Source organism: Thamnophis sirtalis, unplaced genomic scaffold, assembly GCF_051295495.1.
Source record: "Thamnophis sirtalis isolate CommonGarterSnake01/CBP01778 unplaced genomic scaffold, rThaSir2_p1.2 scaffold_6, whole genome shotgun sequence".
Taxonomy (NCBI): domain Eukaryota; kingdom Metazoa; phylum Chordata; class Lepidosauria; order Squamata; family Natricidae; genus Thamnophis; species Thamnophis sirtalis.
In genome coordinates this window covers 73,924,241-73,936,410 of record NW_028261386.1, presented here as the reverse complement: position 1 = coordinate 73,936,410, position 12,170 = coordinate 73,924,241, and the positions used below count along the sequence as shown (strand labels likewise).

The window sequence follows — 12,170 nt, the reverse complement described above, 5'->3', positions numbered from 1 at the left end:
TTGCTGAAATTTTTGAAGCCCACCCCTGTGTTAACCTCAGTTCTCCATTTCAACAGCAACTATAAACTAAAGTTCATTGGATACTTTGAGGATTAGCACTGATATGCCAGAAAGGAATTTTGGATTTTATTTTGGATTTTATTAGTATTTATAGGCCGCCCTTTTCCCTGAGGGGACTCAGGGCGGCTTACATAAAATAAGGAAGGGAGGGTACAGACAATAGACACAAACAATACATAGAAGTAAAATAGTAAGCAACATTCATTCATCATTCGGGTGGGGACAAATTAGCTTTATCCCCAGGCCTGACGGGCTAGCCAGGTCTTAAGGGCTGTGCGGAAGGTCTGGACGGTGGTGAGGGTACGAATCTCCACGGGGAGATCGTTCCAAAGGGTCGGAGCTACTACTGAAAAGGCTCTCCTCCGTGTAGTTGCCAGTCGGCACTGACTGGCAGATGGAACTCGGAAGAGGCCTAATCTATGTGATCTAATTGGTCGCAGGGAGGTAATTGGCAGGAGGCGGTCTCTCAAGTACGCAGATCCACTACCATGGAGGGCTTTATGAGTGACAAGTAGCACCTTGAAGCGCACCCGGAGATCAACAGGTAGCCAGCGCAGCTCGCGGAGGATAGGTGTTATGTGGGCGAACCGAGGTGCACCCACAATCACTCGCGCGGCCGCGTTCTGGACTAGCTGAAGTCGCCGGATGCTCTTCAACGGCAGCCCCATGTAGAGCACATTGCAGTATTCCAGCCTAGAGGTCACAAGGGCCCGAGTGACTGTTGTGAGGGCCTCCCGGTTCAGGTAGGGTCGCAACTGGCGCACCAGGCAAACCTGGGCAAATGCCCCCCTGGTCACAGCCGTCAAATGGTGGTCGAAAGTCAGCTGTGGATCCAGGAGGACTCCCAAGTTGCGAACCCTCTCTGAGGGGTATAAAATTTGACCCCCCAGCCTGAGCGATGGAACACTGATCGAATTATTGGGAGGAAAACACAACAGCCACTTGGTCTTCTCCGGGTTGAGTACAAGCTTGTTAGCCCTCATCCAGTCCATAACGGCCTCAAGACCCCGGTTCATCACGTCCACCGCTTCATTGAGTTGGCACGGGGCGGACAGATACAACTGAATATCGTCCACGTATTGATGGTATCTTATCCCGTGCCTCCAAATGATCTCACCCAGCGGTTTCATGTAGATGTTAAATAGTAGGGGGGATAAGACTGAACCCTGCGGCACCCCATATGTTAGGGGCCTAGGGGTCGATCTCTGCCCCCCCACTAACACCGACTGCGACCTGCCGAGAGGTAGGAGGAGAACCACTGTAAAACAGTGCCTCCCACCCCCACCTCCCGCAGTTGTCGCAGAAGGATACCATGGTCGATGGTATCGAAAGCCGCCGAGAGGTCGAGGAGAACCAGGATGGAGGCATGGCCTCCGTCTCTGGCTCTCCAGAGATCATCGGTCAATGCGACCAAAGCAGTTTCTGTGCTGTAGTCGGGTCTGAAGCCCGACTGGAAGGGGTCGAGATAACTTGCTTCCTCCAAGGACCGTTGAAGCTGGAAGGCCACCACCTTCTCGACAACCTTCCCAACAAAAGGGAGGTTGGAGACTGGACGGTAGTTGTTAAGGGCAGCTGGATCCAAGGATGGCTTCTTCAGGAGGGGTCTCACCACCGCCGCTTTAAGTGCGGCGGGGAAGTGCCCCTCCCGAAGAGAGGCGGTAACAACCGCCTGGATCCAGCCTCATGTCACCTCACTGCTGTTGGCAACCAGCCATGAGGGACACAGGTCCAGTACACAGGTGGAGGCACTCACAGCTCTCATGGCCTTGTCCACATCCCCAGGGGCAACATCCTGAAACTCAACCCAGAGGTGGTCTACCAATTCATCCTCTTGTGAGTGAGGAATGAGCAAAAACTGCATGAATGCAGTTTCCTGTGCTCCATCTCAAATAACTGGCTGTTGCTGAGAACAAAAGATCTTCTAATGGGACAAGTGAAGTCCTGTAATATAATCTGCAATTCTACTCTGAGAACTGTGCTAATTCAGTGTAGTAATAAAACATAACATTTAATTATTATTATTTCTTCTGAAGGTAGCTGAATTATTTCCTTTTCATTAAAGCCATTTAGTCGGTCTCTCGGGTGAATAAAATAGAGTAGCTGTCCAATGAAGCATATCCTTCACCAGCACCAGGTTTTTTTTTCTGAAAAGACAAATGAAGCACTCCAATCCCTGGAAATCTGGCATTGGCTGCTGGGATTCTTAAATCAACCAACTCATTTTCTCTCTGCAATCCAGAGAAAATGTGTGGGGAAAAACAGACTACAAATGTAAATATTGCAAAAACAAAGCATATTTCCAAAAACACAGAATATAGGAAAAACTCATAACATTTTGTCAAGGAGAAGAGACAGAGAATGATTATAAGAGAAAGTAGGCACAAGATTCTGACCTATGGCAAACAACCTGGTATCCTGAATAAATAATAAACAAAGTCTACTTTCACTTTGCACAAAGATTAGGGAGGAAAAAATATAATGAATTATGTCTAGGAAATATGATGTATAATATCCTTCATCAGATGCATGAAATTCTTAACAATATCTCCCACTACAAACACTCTTACATCATTATCTATTTCATATACGTTTCTCCCAGTGGATGAATACAGAAGTGCAGTTAATATTCTAAGATTGACATCTGAAACTAGGAAAGTTTATACTTCATATGATTTCCTCCATTTCCAAACTGTACTTCAAAACTGTTAGGGTATTTTCCATATTGTTTTGAAATATCATTAGAAACAAGGCCATACCCTGTCTTTCTTGGTTAATAGTCACACTTCATTAATACTGATGATGTTACCTAGTTTGGTAATGAAATGCCTGCAAGAAAGCCACCAAGCATAGAGAGCACCAAGGACCCCACAATTATATATCAGTCTTTTATAGAACTGAGTTCATTTTTAAAATTCAATTTTATAATTGTTACTCTTGTAAAAAAAAAAAAAAAAAAGGTTGGTTTCAACTGTTAATCTTAATTTTGTGCTGTTATTCTTTATTATCCCAAGTCATTCTTTCTACACATTTCTTAATCATTTATCTATTTGAGTGTATATACTGTATATATGATATTTATTTGTTACAAAGATATCCAAACATCTGGACTCTTTTTTCTATTTCACTATAGCAATAGCATTTAGACTTATATACCACCCCATATTGTGTTACAGCACTCTCTAAGTGGTTTACAGAGTCACCATATTGTTTCCAATGATCTGGGTCTTAATATTACTGATCTCAGAAGAATGGAAGACTGAGTCAACCTTGAGCCAGTCAGGATCGAATCCTGGCTGTGGGCAGAGCACTGCAATTCTAATCACTGCGCCACCACGGCTCAGTCTCATTTATATCTGAAATGTGTCAACATTTCTATAAAGCCCAGATGAAATGGGTTGCTTTGGAGTATTACAGTGTTACTCTGAAACAAAATAGACTAATCTGTAAAACAGATCTGGTTTATAAGGACAATTGTCTGACTTGGACAATTGTCACAGAAGAAAAAATGAAAGCCACACTGCCCCAAAAGCAAGTCTTGGTGGCAGATTGCCCTACATGAGGAAACATTGCCCTAAAAGGCCTTGATGGGTAAACTATTTCTGTTTATTTGCATAGTGGGGGGAAAGCTGCACTCCAAGAGCAAAAAAAAATTTTTTTGGGAGAAATTGTGATGGGGATTCTTCTACAGCAAGATTGTGTAAAAAGCAGATGTGGCCTGAAACAAAACTGTCCTGTTTTCAGAGTGGTTAATGCATCCCTTACTTCTGCTTTGTATTTGATATGGGATGGGGGGGGGGGATCTACACTTACTTCTAAGTCTGTGAAAGTCCTGTGGTTGTGCTGAAGAATAACATACATGCAATGTGCAACTGTGATGGCGTGTTTCCAGTTGTGATAGGGCACTCGACGGTAGTTCTTCTTTACAGACATCGTGAAACGACATAGTTTTTCCATATCAAAACTTGAAAGAAAAAAAAAGGAATCTGATAAAGCATTCAGAAAGAAAAGAATAGTTCCAATCAAAATTCTATTTACTTCATTAAAAATATATTTCAGTATAACTTTACAAAAAAATGATTTTTAATGGATTTATTTTCTCAAGTTCCATTGTATTGCAAGCACAAGGCAAGAAGTTATACTGAAAGAAGTAGAGGCATATTCAAGCATAAATTCAGAAGTTTCCACCCAAACCACAGTAATAAATATACAGATAAATTTTCTTGTATTCTTCATTTGGCTGAAAACAATTATGGCAGATTTCTCTTAAAATGCCACTATTTATAGCAGAGATTAGGCCATGCTGAGTAATGCCTAACTAGCAAGCAAATCATAAGGAGACATTGGAAGCTATATTTAAAAAAAGGCAAGGAAATAAACTTGCACCTCCGTTATTTTGTTTGTCTAATGATAATAGGCTGGTTGTTATACCTTGGTAGGAAATGGACCAGTGAAAGACAACGGAAGTTTTGAGAACGTATGCTTTACTTTGCCATCTGTATCTACTAGAAATGTTCCTGTGTATGCTTGCTCTAGTTTTCCAAAGAAGCAAACATATACTTTTTACTGGCAAATAATTTCAGTGCACATGTGTGAGAGATGTGGAAATAAAGACAAACCAGTTTTTTTTCTTGTTACACGAAATAATATTTTGCACATGCCACTGAAATATTTTGAGAATGGAGCAGCAGAACTGCATGCCCATGTCAGAGTCCCACAGAGCTTTCAATTATAACCCTGGAATTTGAACCCTGGAAAAGAAAGTAACTCCAAGTAATAATGCTAGATTGAGCCCTACTTTTCAAGAATTTGGTTCCTACAGCCAATCTTATTTTCACATCCCCCCCACACCCAGCCACCCACAGACACATGTATACACACATACTGTATCTCTTCAAAGTTGTGTCCAGGCTAAAAGCTCTAATTACCCTTCCTCCATAATATCAGATTCCATATAAAGGCTCAATGCTGACATCATAGCACTGCCATCTTCTCTCTTGTTAGCCTTTCGACTTCTGTTCATCCTGCATGTGCAAAATGGGGCAGACTTACATCGCAGGAAAGAGAACTGCCTTGCCACTATGCTTATAATTCAAACTAAGAATTAAACTGTTGAACACACTTTAAAAATCAAAGCTAAAACTATGTTTGGTTAATCTTTTCAAATAATTTTAAGTGTGTGGTAATGTTACTGCTATTTATATAGCTAATGCCTCAATTAAATGCATTTAGACAACTTCTGATGTCACTGGAATTTATTTCCAAGGATTCATTTCTTACATTAACTAACAGAGGTTACTTTAATGTTCAATTAAATCAAAGCTTAAATTTTTAACCAAATCAGAGTAAGCAAAAATTAGAATTATACCTTTGAATCTATAGCCCTTTGGTCAAATTATAGGTCTTTCTGACAGTAAAAGTCACATTGTTTTTAAAAATGTATACTGATTTAAAGTACAGAAAATTAAAGTGCAGAAACTAAATGCCTGCATTAAAAAAAAGCAAAATTCCCACATAAATGTCATTAAATATTTACATAAATGTATTCAAGGAGAAAGTGAGCTTTTACTATGGATATATAGGCTAAAATGATAATCCTCTGAGTATCTGTCTTTTCAAAAGGGGTTATTTATCAATTCATTCTAATATGGTATATTGAAAAAACATCTGAATATTTTCAATGAAGTTAATTTCTTTGAAGACATTCATAAGTAGAGCCCTGTGGCTTGCCAAAATAAACAGGAAAAGGATTTCAAGTGTGTGATTATTTCCTGATAGACAGTTTTACTGATGGTAATAATTTCAAAAATTAGACGGATTGTGGTAGTATAATACCTCCTCTTCCAGTTCAGAAATTCATAGACCATCGCTAAAGCTTTCAAAATCAGGGGACTTCAATGGGGGATCCCAGCTTTCTCAAAACAAGATGTGAATTAATCATTTCATCAGTTCTTATATAAGTATAGGTTTCCTAAAAGTTTCTACAGAAAACTTTTTTAAAAAAACAACTAACTGCATGATCAAGTGATACAGATCAGAATTCTATTTCAAATATTGTTTGTTCTTGGATAGCAAATTAGAGGGTGAAAGTTTGTGTAATGTGGCTACAGGAACAAATCTGGGCTACAGAAGAATCTTTTTCTCTCTGCATCTCCGTATATTTGGTAAACTACTGTAGTTGGTTCTTAACATTTCTTTTAAAGTCCCATACGTATGTATAATAGGTTCCTGCCCTATTGAGACATTAATTCTCAATATCCTCAGTTTAATTAAAAATGCTAATGCAAAAACATTTCTACTTGCAGAAATAATTTAATCTATGCAACCTATTTATAGATTCTGTCCCAATGGGCTCTATTTAGACAGAAACCCTTGATAATTACATGCCTCTCAGAGACTACATCAGGTTTCTGTCAGGTAAAGTGAGATTTATGCAAAAAAATCGCCCCTTATATTTTTCTGATTATAAGCACTGAAGAGATATTAATAGAAGTTTATATGTGTATAGCCATACTATCAAAAAAAATATGGGGGAGCTGAAGACCCTTTAAAATAACTCTCTCAATCAAAAGCTCTGCAGGGCTCTGAAGCACACATGGAGATCTGCACAAGCTGGAATTGTTCCATTCATTTCTCCTGATTCTGAATAAATGGAGCAGTTCTTGCTCATACTAGAGATATGAAAGTCTGGGGGAAAACATGGAGGGGTGGGGAGGGCAGAATATTCTTGACTTCTTTTTTTCCCCATTTTCCTATTTTAAAAAAATGGAAATTTGGAGATTTTTTTTACAAATATTTTCAATATAAAAGCCCATTTTAAGGCAATATTTTAGCATTTTGTTATAAATTTGGTTATTCCTTTAAAGGGCCTTTGAAATTTAAGTCACTGTTTAAGAATATCTAGTATTTATTAATAAGCATTGCATATATGTGAATGTGTAATTAATATATATGATAGGTAGGTAGAGGTAGAGATGATAGAGATAGAGACAGATATAGATATATAGATATAGATACAATCTCCTTCAGGCTCTGCTATTTCTCCAGCTTCTCATACTCCTTCCTGTAGTTGCTGTTACTTGGCACAATTACCTCAATCAATATCATTATCCCCTGGTCTTTATCTACTACTAAAATGTCTGATTGATTAGCCTATCCCTCTGCCTGTCCCTCTGAATCGGTCAAGTTCCACAGAATCTTAGTCCTATTATTCTCCATGACTTTTTGTGGAATCTCCCATCAGGATTTCGGAGGGTCTAGCCTCACTGACACACTGTGCAGATGTTCCTGTGCACAATGCTGGCTACTTTATTGTGTCATTTAATATGTATTCATCTTACACCCTACCACTATTCACTGCATTGTTGCTGAGGCCTCTCTGTAAAGTCTACACCTTAGGTCAGGGGTGTCAAACCCGATTGCATCGTGGCCGTATCGTGACATATCAGGATTGTTTTTGTACTTGCAGAGTTGGGATGGTGTGACCTATGCGGGCCATATCCGGCCCATGGGCCACATATTTGACAACCCTGCCTTAGTATGAAACCCAGTATGAAAAACACCTGCTTTATGATTCTGGGGCTTAGTGCCTTTTCTTGTGCTGTTATAACTGGTGCTTCAATGCTGTCTTGAACTAAGTTCCAGTGTTGTCTTCTATGGTCCCACTAAGTTCTTGAGGAAGGTTCTTAGTATCCTATTGATTTTGCATAGTATATGGCATAGTATGTGTGGCATTGAATCATAGACTTTCTTGTAGTGAATTCAAACTGTGCTTAGATTAGTCTATGTAGATCTTGAGTATTGAGCAACTGTTCTATCTATGAGCTATTGGTGTTCTTCACCAATGTGTGATACAGGTCACATGTTTAGTAGTTGGATTTGAAGCAGGAAAAATTCTTTGGATCTGATGTGGGCACATGATCAGCAACACATGATACCAATACAGTAACAGAGATCCAGCACTGGGTCAAGAACATAAAGGTTCTCATCTGAACTGGCTAACAAAAGGAAGGACAGTATTGAGCATAACCCCTGCTCCCCAAATAAAGAGCACAGTTCAACCGCAAGCCAATAAGCAGCATCTCCATAACATGGAAAGTCCTATCAAGCATCCTAACTGACAAGCTACGGATCCCTATGAACCAATATGTGAGCACAGCTCACAGGATGGAGAGTTACCATGTGGAACCAAGAAAATATGGTTGTTTTTTTTTAAAGATGCCACTGACAAGTACTGTGAATGTGTACACACCAGATCCAATGTACCTTTCTCTCCTGGGATCAGAATGCCTGCACATCATGCTTACCAGAGATGGGGTAGGCATGAAGTAGAAATGGAAGCACAGATCAACCATAGGCAACATCTGATTTGTTTGGGAAATCCAGGTAAGAAAATTATACGTAAAACAATATCTTGGCTAAGGTGAACACCTGCAGGTTATTACATACAATTCTACTTTATCTTTTTGGGGAGAAAAAGATCACTTTATAATAAGCTATAGTGATCATTAAAAACATTTATAATAAAAAGATAAAGTCAAAGCAGAAAGAATTGGCTCCACAGCGAATATGCTAGCATCCAAACCGAACAGAATCTCTGATCAAAAATATGGTGTTTTCTTTTATTTTTCTTTGCTTTGTTTTTTCTTTAATTTTATATAGTTTTTACTTTGTAAAATACCTCTTTAATAAAAATAATAATTAAAAAAAAGAAATATGTTAGTCTGCATTCAAAATGAAGTTTTGAATTTAAAAAATGTTGTTTTCAATTCTATTTGAATTTGAAAATGTTGTTTTCAATTCTAAGAACACATTCCCCATTCAAGACTGGGAAGCTTCATTGATATAGCAATGGAACTCAAAAGGAACTGGTAAACAACAGTAAATCCTATGGACATGCATTGTGTGAAAACATCTCTCTGGGCATATGAAAACAGAGCTCAGCTCTAGGATGTCATGGATATCTGTGTAGGAATAGGACATCTGGAAATGTTATGTACAGAAATAGTGAAGAAGAACCAGCTGTAAACTTATGTTTTCAGAAGAGTTTTTGACCCAGGAAGTGCCTTCATTAATTGAAGAGAAAGGGAATATAGTAATTTCAGCTGGTTTCTTCTTTCTCCATTGACCCCTGTGCTACATTAGAATCTGCTTCAACAGATTGGGAGAACATTCAGATCATCATGGAATAAAGACAATTGGGGATTTGAATGGAGAAGGTCTAATCTATGAAAAACGCTTTCGTTCTACTAACAACGATATCTACCAGGTTGAAAATGCTTCTGCAAGAAGAAAGTCAATTTTTAATTCATGAAAAGATATCACTTCATACGCCCACTGCTTTGGGCTATAGAAATATGTATCTTTAAATGTCAGATACAATAAAATGATGGTTTAATGTGCTAATATAGACATAATGCATTTCATTTCTTAGAGAAATAAACTTAGAATATAATTAATAGATCTTCAAAGATTTCTGTTTTTCTCCAAATCATCAGGGGGAAATGTAACTTTTCTCTGCAACCTCTTCAAACACTTTAGAAGCATTTTTACACCTCTAGTTCAGAAATCCATCCATGTGTGTATCAGAGTTCCCATACATGATCTTGAACTGCTGAATCATCTCTAATGTGTTTAAATGTAGAACATTTAGGGTAAAGTTGATTGCATGCTTTGCAACCTATTAATTGGCTCTTATGTATATAAAATCACTATGACAAGTTATTTTTATAGTGACATTTCAGTGCTGCAGCTTTACTGCTCTGCCTATAAATACCCAATACTTTGAACATACACAGCATCTATTGGGAAAATCAAGCATGAGCCCAACCCTATCACTAAGAGTCCAACTGGATATCTCTGAATTTGTAAGTGCATTTTTTCTGACCTTGACGTTTGTCTTTATTTTTCCAACTTTGAGAAAAATAGAGAAAAGATAGTTTCCTCCACTTTCAATATAACGTATCATTGAGAACCTCAGCAGTAGAACTGTTTTCCTTTTTTCAAAAGGCCCTAGTTTTATTATTTATTAGCCTCTAGAGCCCATAGGCTACTTTTCTCACTCATGTTTGTCAATCCAAAGAAGTGTCTCCTTGTTAAACTTAATTATTCTTCATCCATCTTCTGGATGACAGAATTCTGACCATAAACCTTCCAGTTGCCAATGTCGGTAGCACAATGGGACACACAAGAACAGAGACACTCTGCAGCCCCAGGGGGGAAGTTAATCAAAACTTCCAACATATTTACATCCCAGTTGACTTTGCTACACTACCTGACTTTCCCAAAATTAAGTCTTTCAGAGGTTTTGAACCAGAGATTTCATCAGCCAAAAACACCATGGCCATCAGCTTGGCAATTAAAGACATGTAGTGATGGAATGCACAAGCAATGTAGTCCCCCCCCCCAAAAAAAAAGTAATTCAAACTAATTTAATCCTTCAACTACACAAGAAGCTATACATAACTCAAGTCATCTTATCTAATATAATTTAGTCATTGCCTCTACATGAAAATAATTCTTAATTAAGTCACTCCTGTGAACTAAAAATGATACAAGATTTTTTCAGAACTGAAGATAACTGTTTTCTGAGAGAAAAACCGAATTCACTCTTTTATAGAATAGGAATGATAAAGTGCAACTGGAAAAAGGATTTTCTGATCCCTTATGCCCAAATCAAATAACATTAGAACTCCAAAAGTTAATACAAATATTTCTATTAAAATATTTTAAAAGTGTAAGTTTAAAAAAGTGATCATACCAGCCTGGTCCACAACTTTGATGAATCATATAGATAAAAATTGCTGGCCAAAACTCTTCATAAGGACTAATGTCAAAATGGAATCTGTTAAAATAAGAAATATAAAATTAGGAGAAATAAAATTACTTGTATATTTGCGAAAAGTATAAATATACAAAGGTGGTTTCATTGATCAGAGTTTCTTCTTTTCAACATTAAAAAAGTCCCTTCTTTCAAGTAGAAATAATGAATATTTGATTCATACTGGCTTCTAACAGAAATATACCAAAATATGTTAACATCTCATGCATTAATGAATTTAGTTATTTATAAAACAAAACAAAAATGGATTGCTAGAACTTAATGAATGAGACTATTTGTGTGGGAAAAGAAAATATTGGCATTTCAAAGAGGGGCCCTTCCATAGCATCTATCCCCAATCTCCCAAATAATTTATGTACTATTTTCATACTATGAATGGAAGGGATGAAGAAGTCCACTTCCATCAGGCACATTATCAATGTGTCTTGGGTCCAATTAAATATATGTAAGTGCCCTGTTTATTGAAAGACTGATTCAAAAATAAAGCCTATTTAAACATATTTCTAAATTCTTTGGCTGAATAGAGAAGAATGTATTCTTTACAACACATAAAGAATTAAAGAACCATCTACTAAGTAAAGGTTCCCCTTGCACATATGTGCTAGTCGTTCCTGACTCTAAGGGCAGTAGTCATCTCCATTTAAAAGCCAAAGAGACAGTGGCGTCCAAAGGTGTCTCCTCATGTGGCCGGCATGACTAAATGCCAAAGGCACTGGAATGCTGTTACCTTCCCACCAAAGGTGGTTCCTATTTTTCTATTTGCATTTTTACATGCTTTCAAACTGCTAGGTTGGCAGAAGCTGGGACAAGAAGCTCACTCCATTACGTGGCGCTAAGGATTCGAACCGCTGAACTGCCAACCTTTCTAATCGACAAGCTCAGCATCTTAGCCACTGAGCCACCGTGTCCCTCTATCTACTACCCACAAGGAAAACTCATTATGGAGTATCCCAACAAAAAATTGTAAAGCAAGTTTTCAAAAACAAAAACAAAAACTGCATTAAAGTATGATGAATAAATATCAGAATTAAATCAGAATATTTAATTAGAATAAATTATGGTAATAATAATGAATAATTATAATAAATCATTATCTTGATTATAATGAATAATCAAGAAAACAATTATCAAGCAAGTTAATCCAGAGTTTTCAGTTAAAGTGCAAATACTTTTTTTCTTTGAAGAAGTCTTTTACGTGGGAAAGGTGGAAAGAAAAAGAAAATGAACTCAGTTACAGTAGTAATGTGTGCGTTGTCTGAAATGCAGAAGGACA

The 12,170-nt window shown here is 37.8% G+C and overlaps 1 protein-coding gene and 1 long non-coding RNA gene across 4 annotated transcripts in view; one reads left to right on the top strand and one right to left on the bottom strand.

The window, feature by feature from the left end:
- LOC148045027 (uncharacterized) overlaps window positions 1–9,382 on the top strand; it is a 30,226-nt gene extending 20,844 nt beyond the window's left edge. The window contains exon 4 of the long non-coding RNA XR_015697006.1: window positions 9,202–9,382. This is a non-coding gene — a long non-coding RNA (uncharacterized LOC148045027). The remainder of the gene's footprint in view (window positions 1–9,201) is intronic.
- Window positions 1–12,170, bottom strand: part of PDE10A (phosphodiesterase 10A) — a 136,641-nt gene that overhangs the window by 13,653 nt on the left and 110,818 nt on the right. For 2 of the 3 annotated variants that reach the window (XM_087718198.1, XM_087718199.1), the window contains exons 15-16: window positions 10,817–10,900; window positions 3,871–4,021 (exon numbers count right to left, since the gene is read on the bottom strand). In XM_087718198.1, the coding sequence (XP_087574324.1) occupies window positions 3,871–4,021; window positions 10,817–10,900 (235 nt within the window). Of the gene's footprint in view, window positions 1–3,870; window positions 4,022–4,985; window positions 5,082–10,816; window positions 10,901–12,170 lie in introns of all 3 variants that reach the window. The other variant, XM_087718197.1, reaches the window with a different exon arrangement.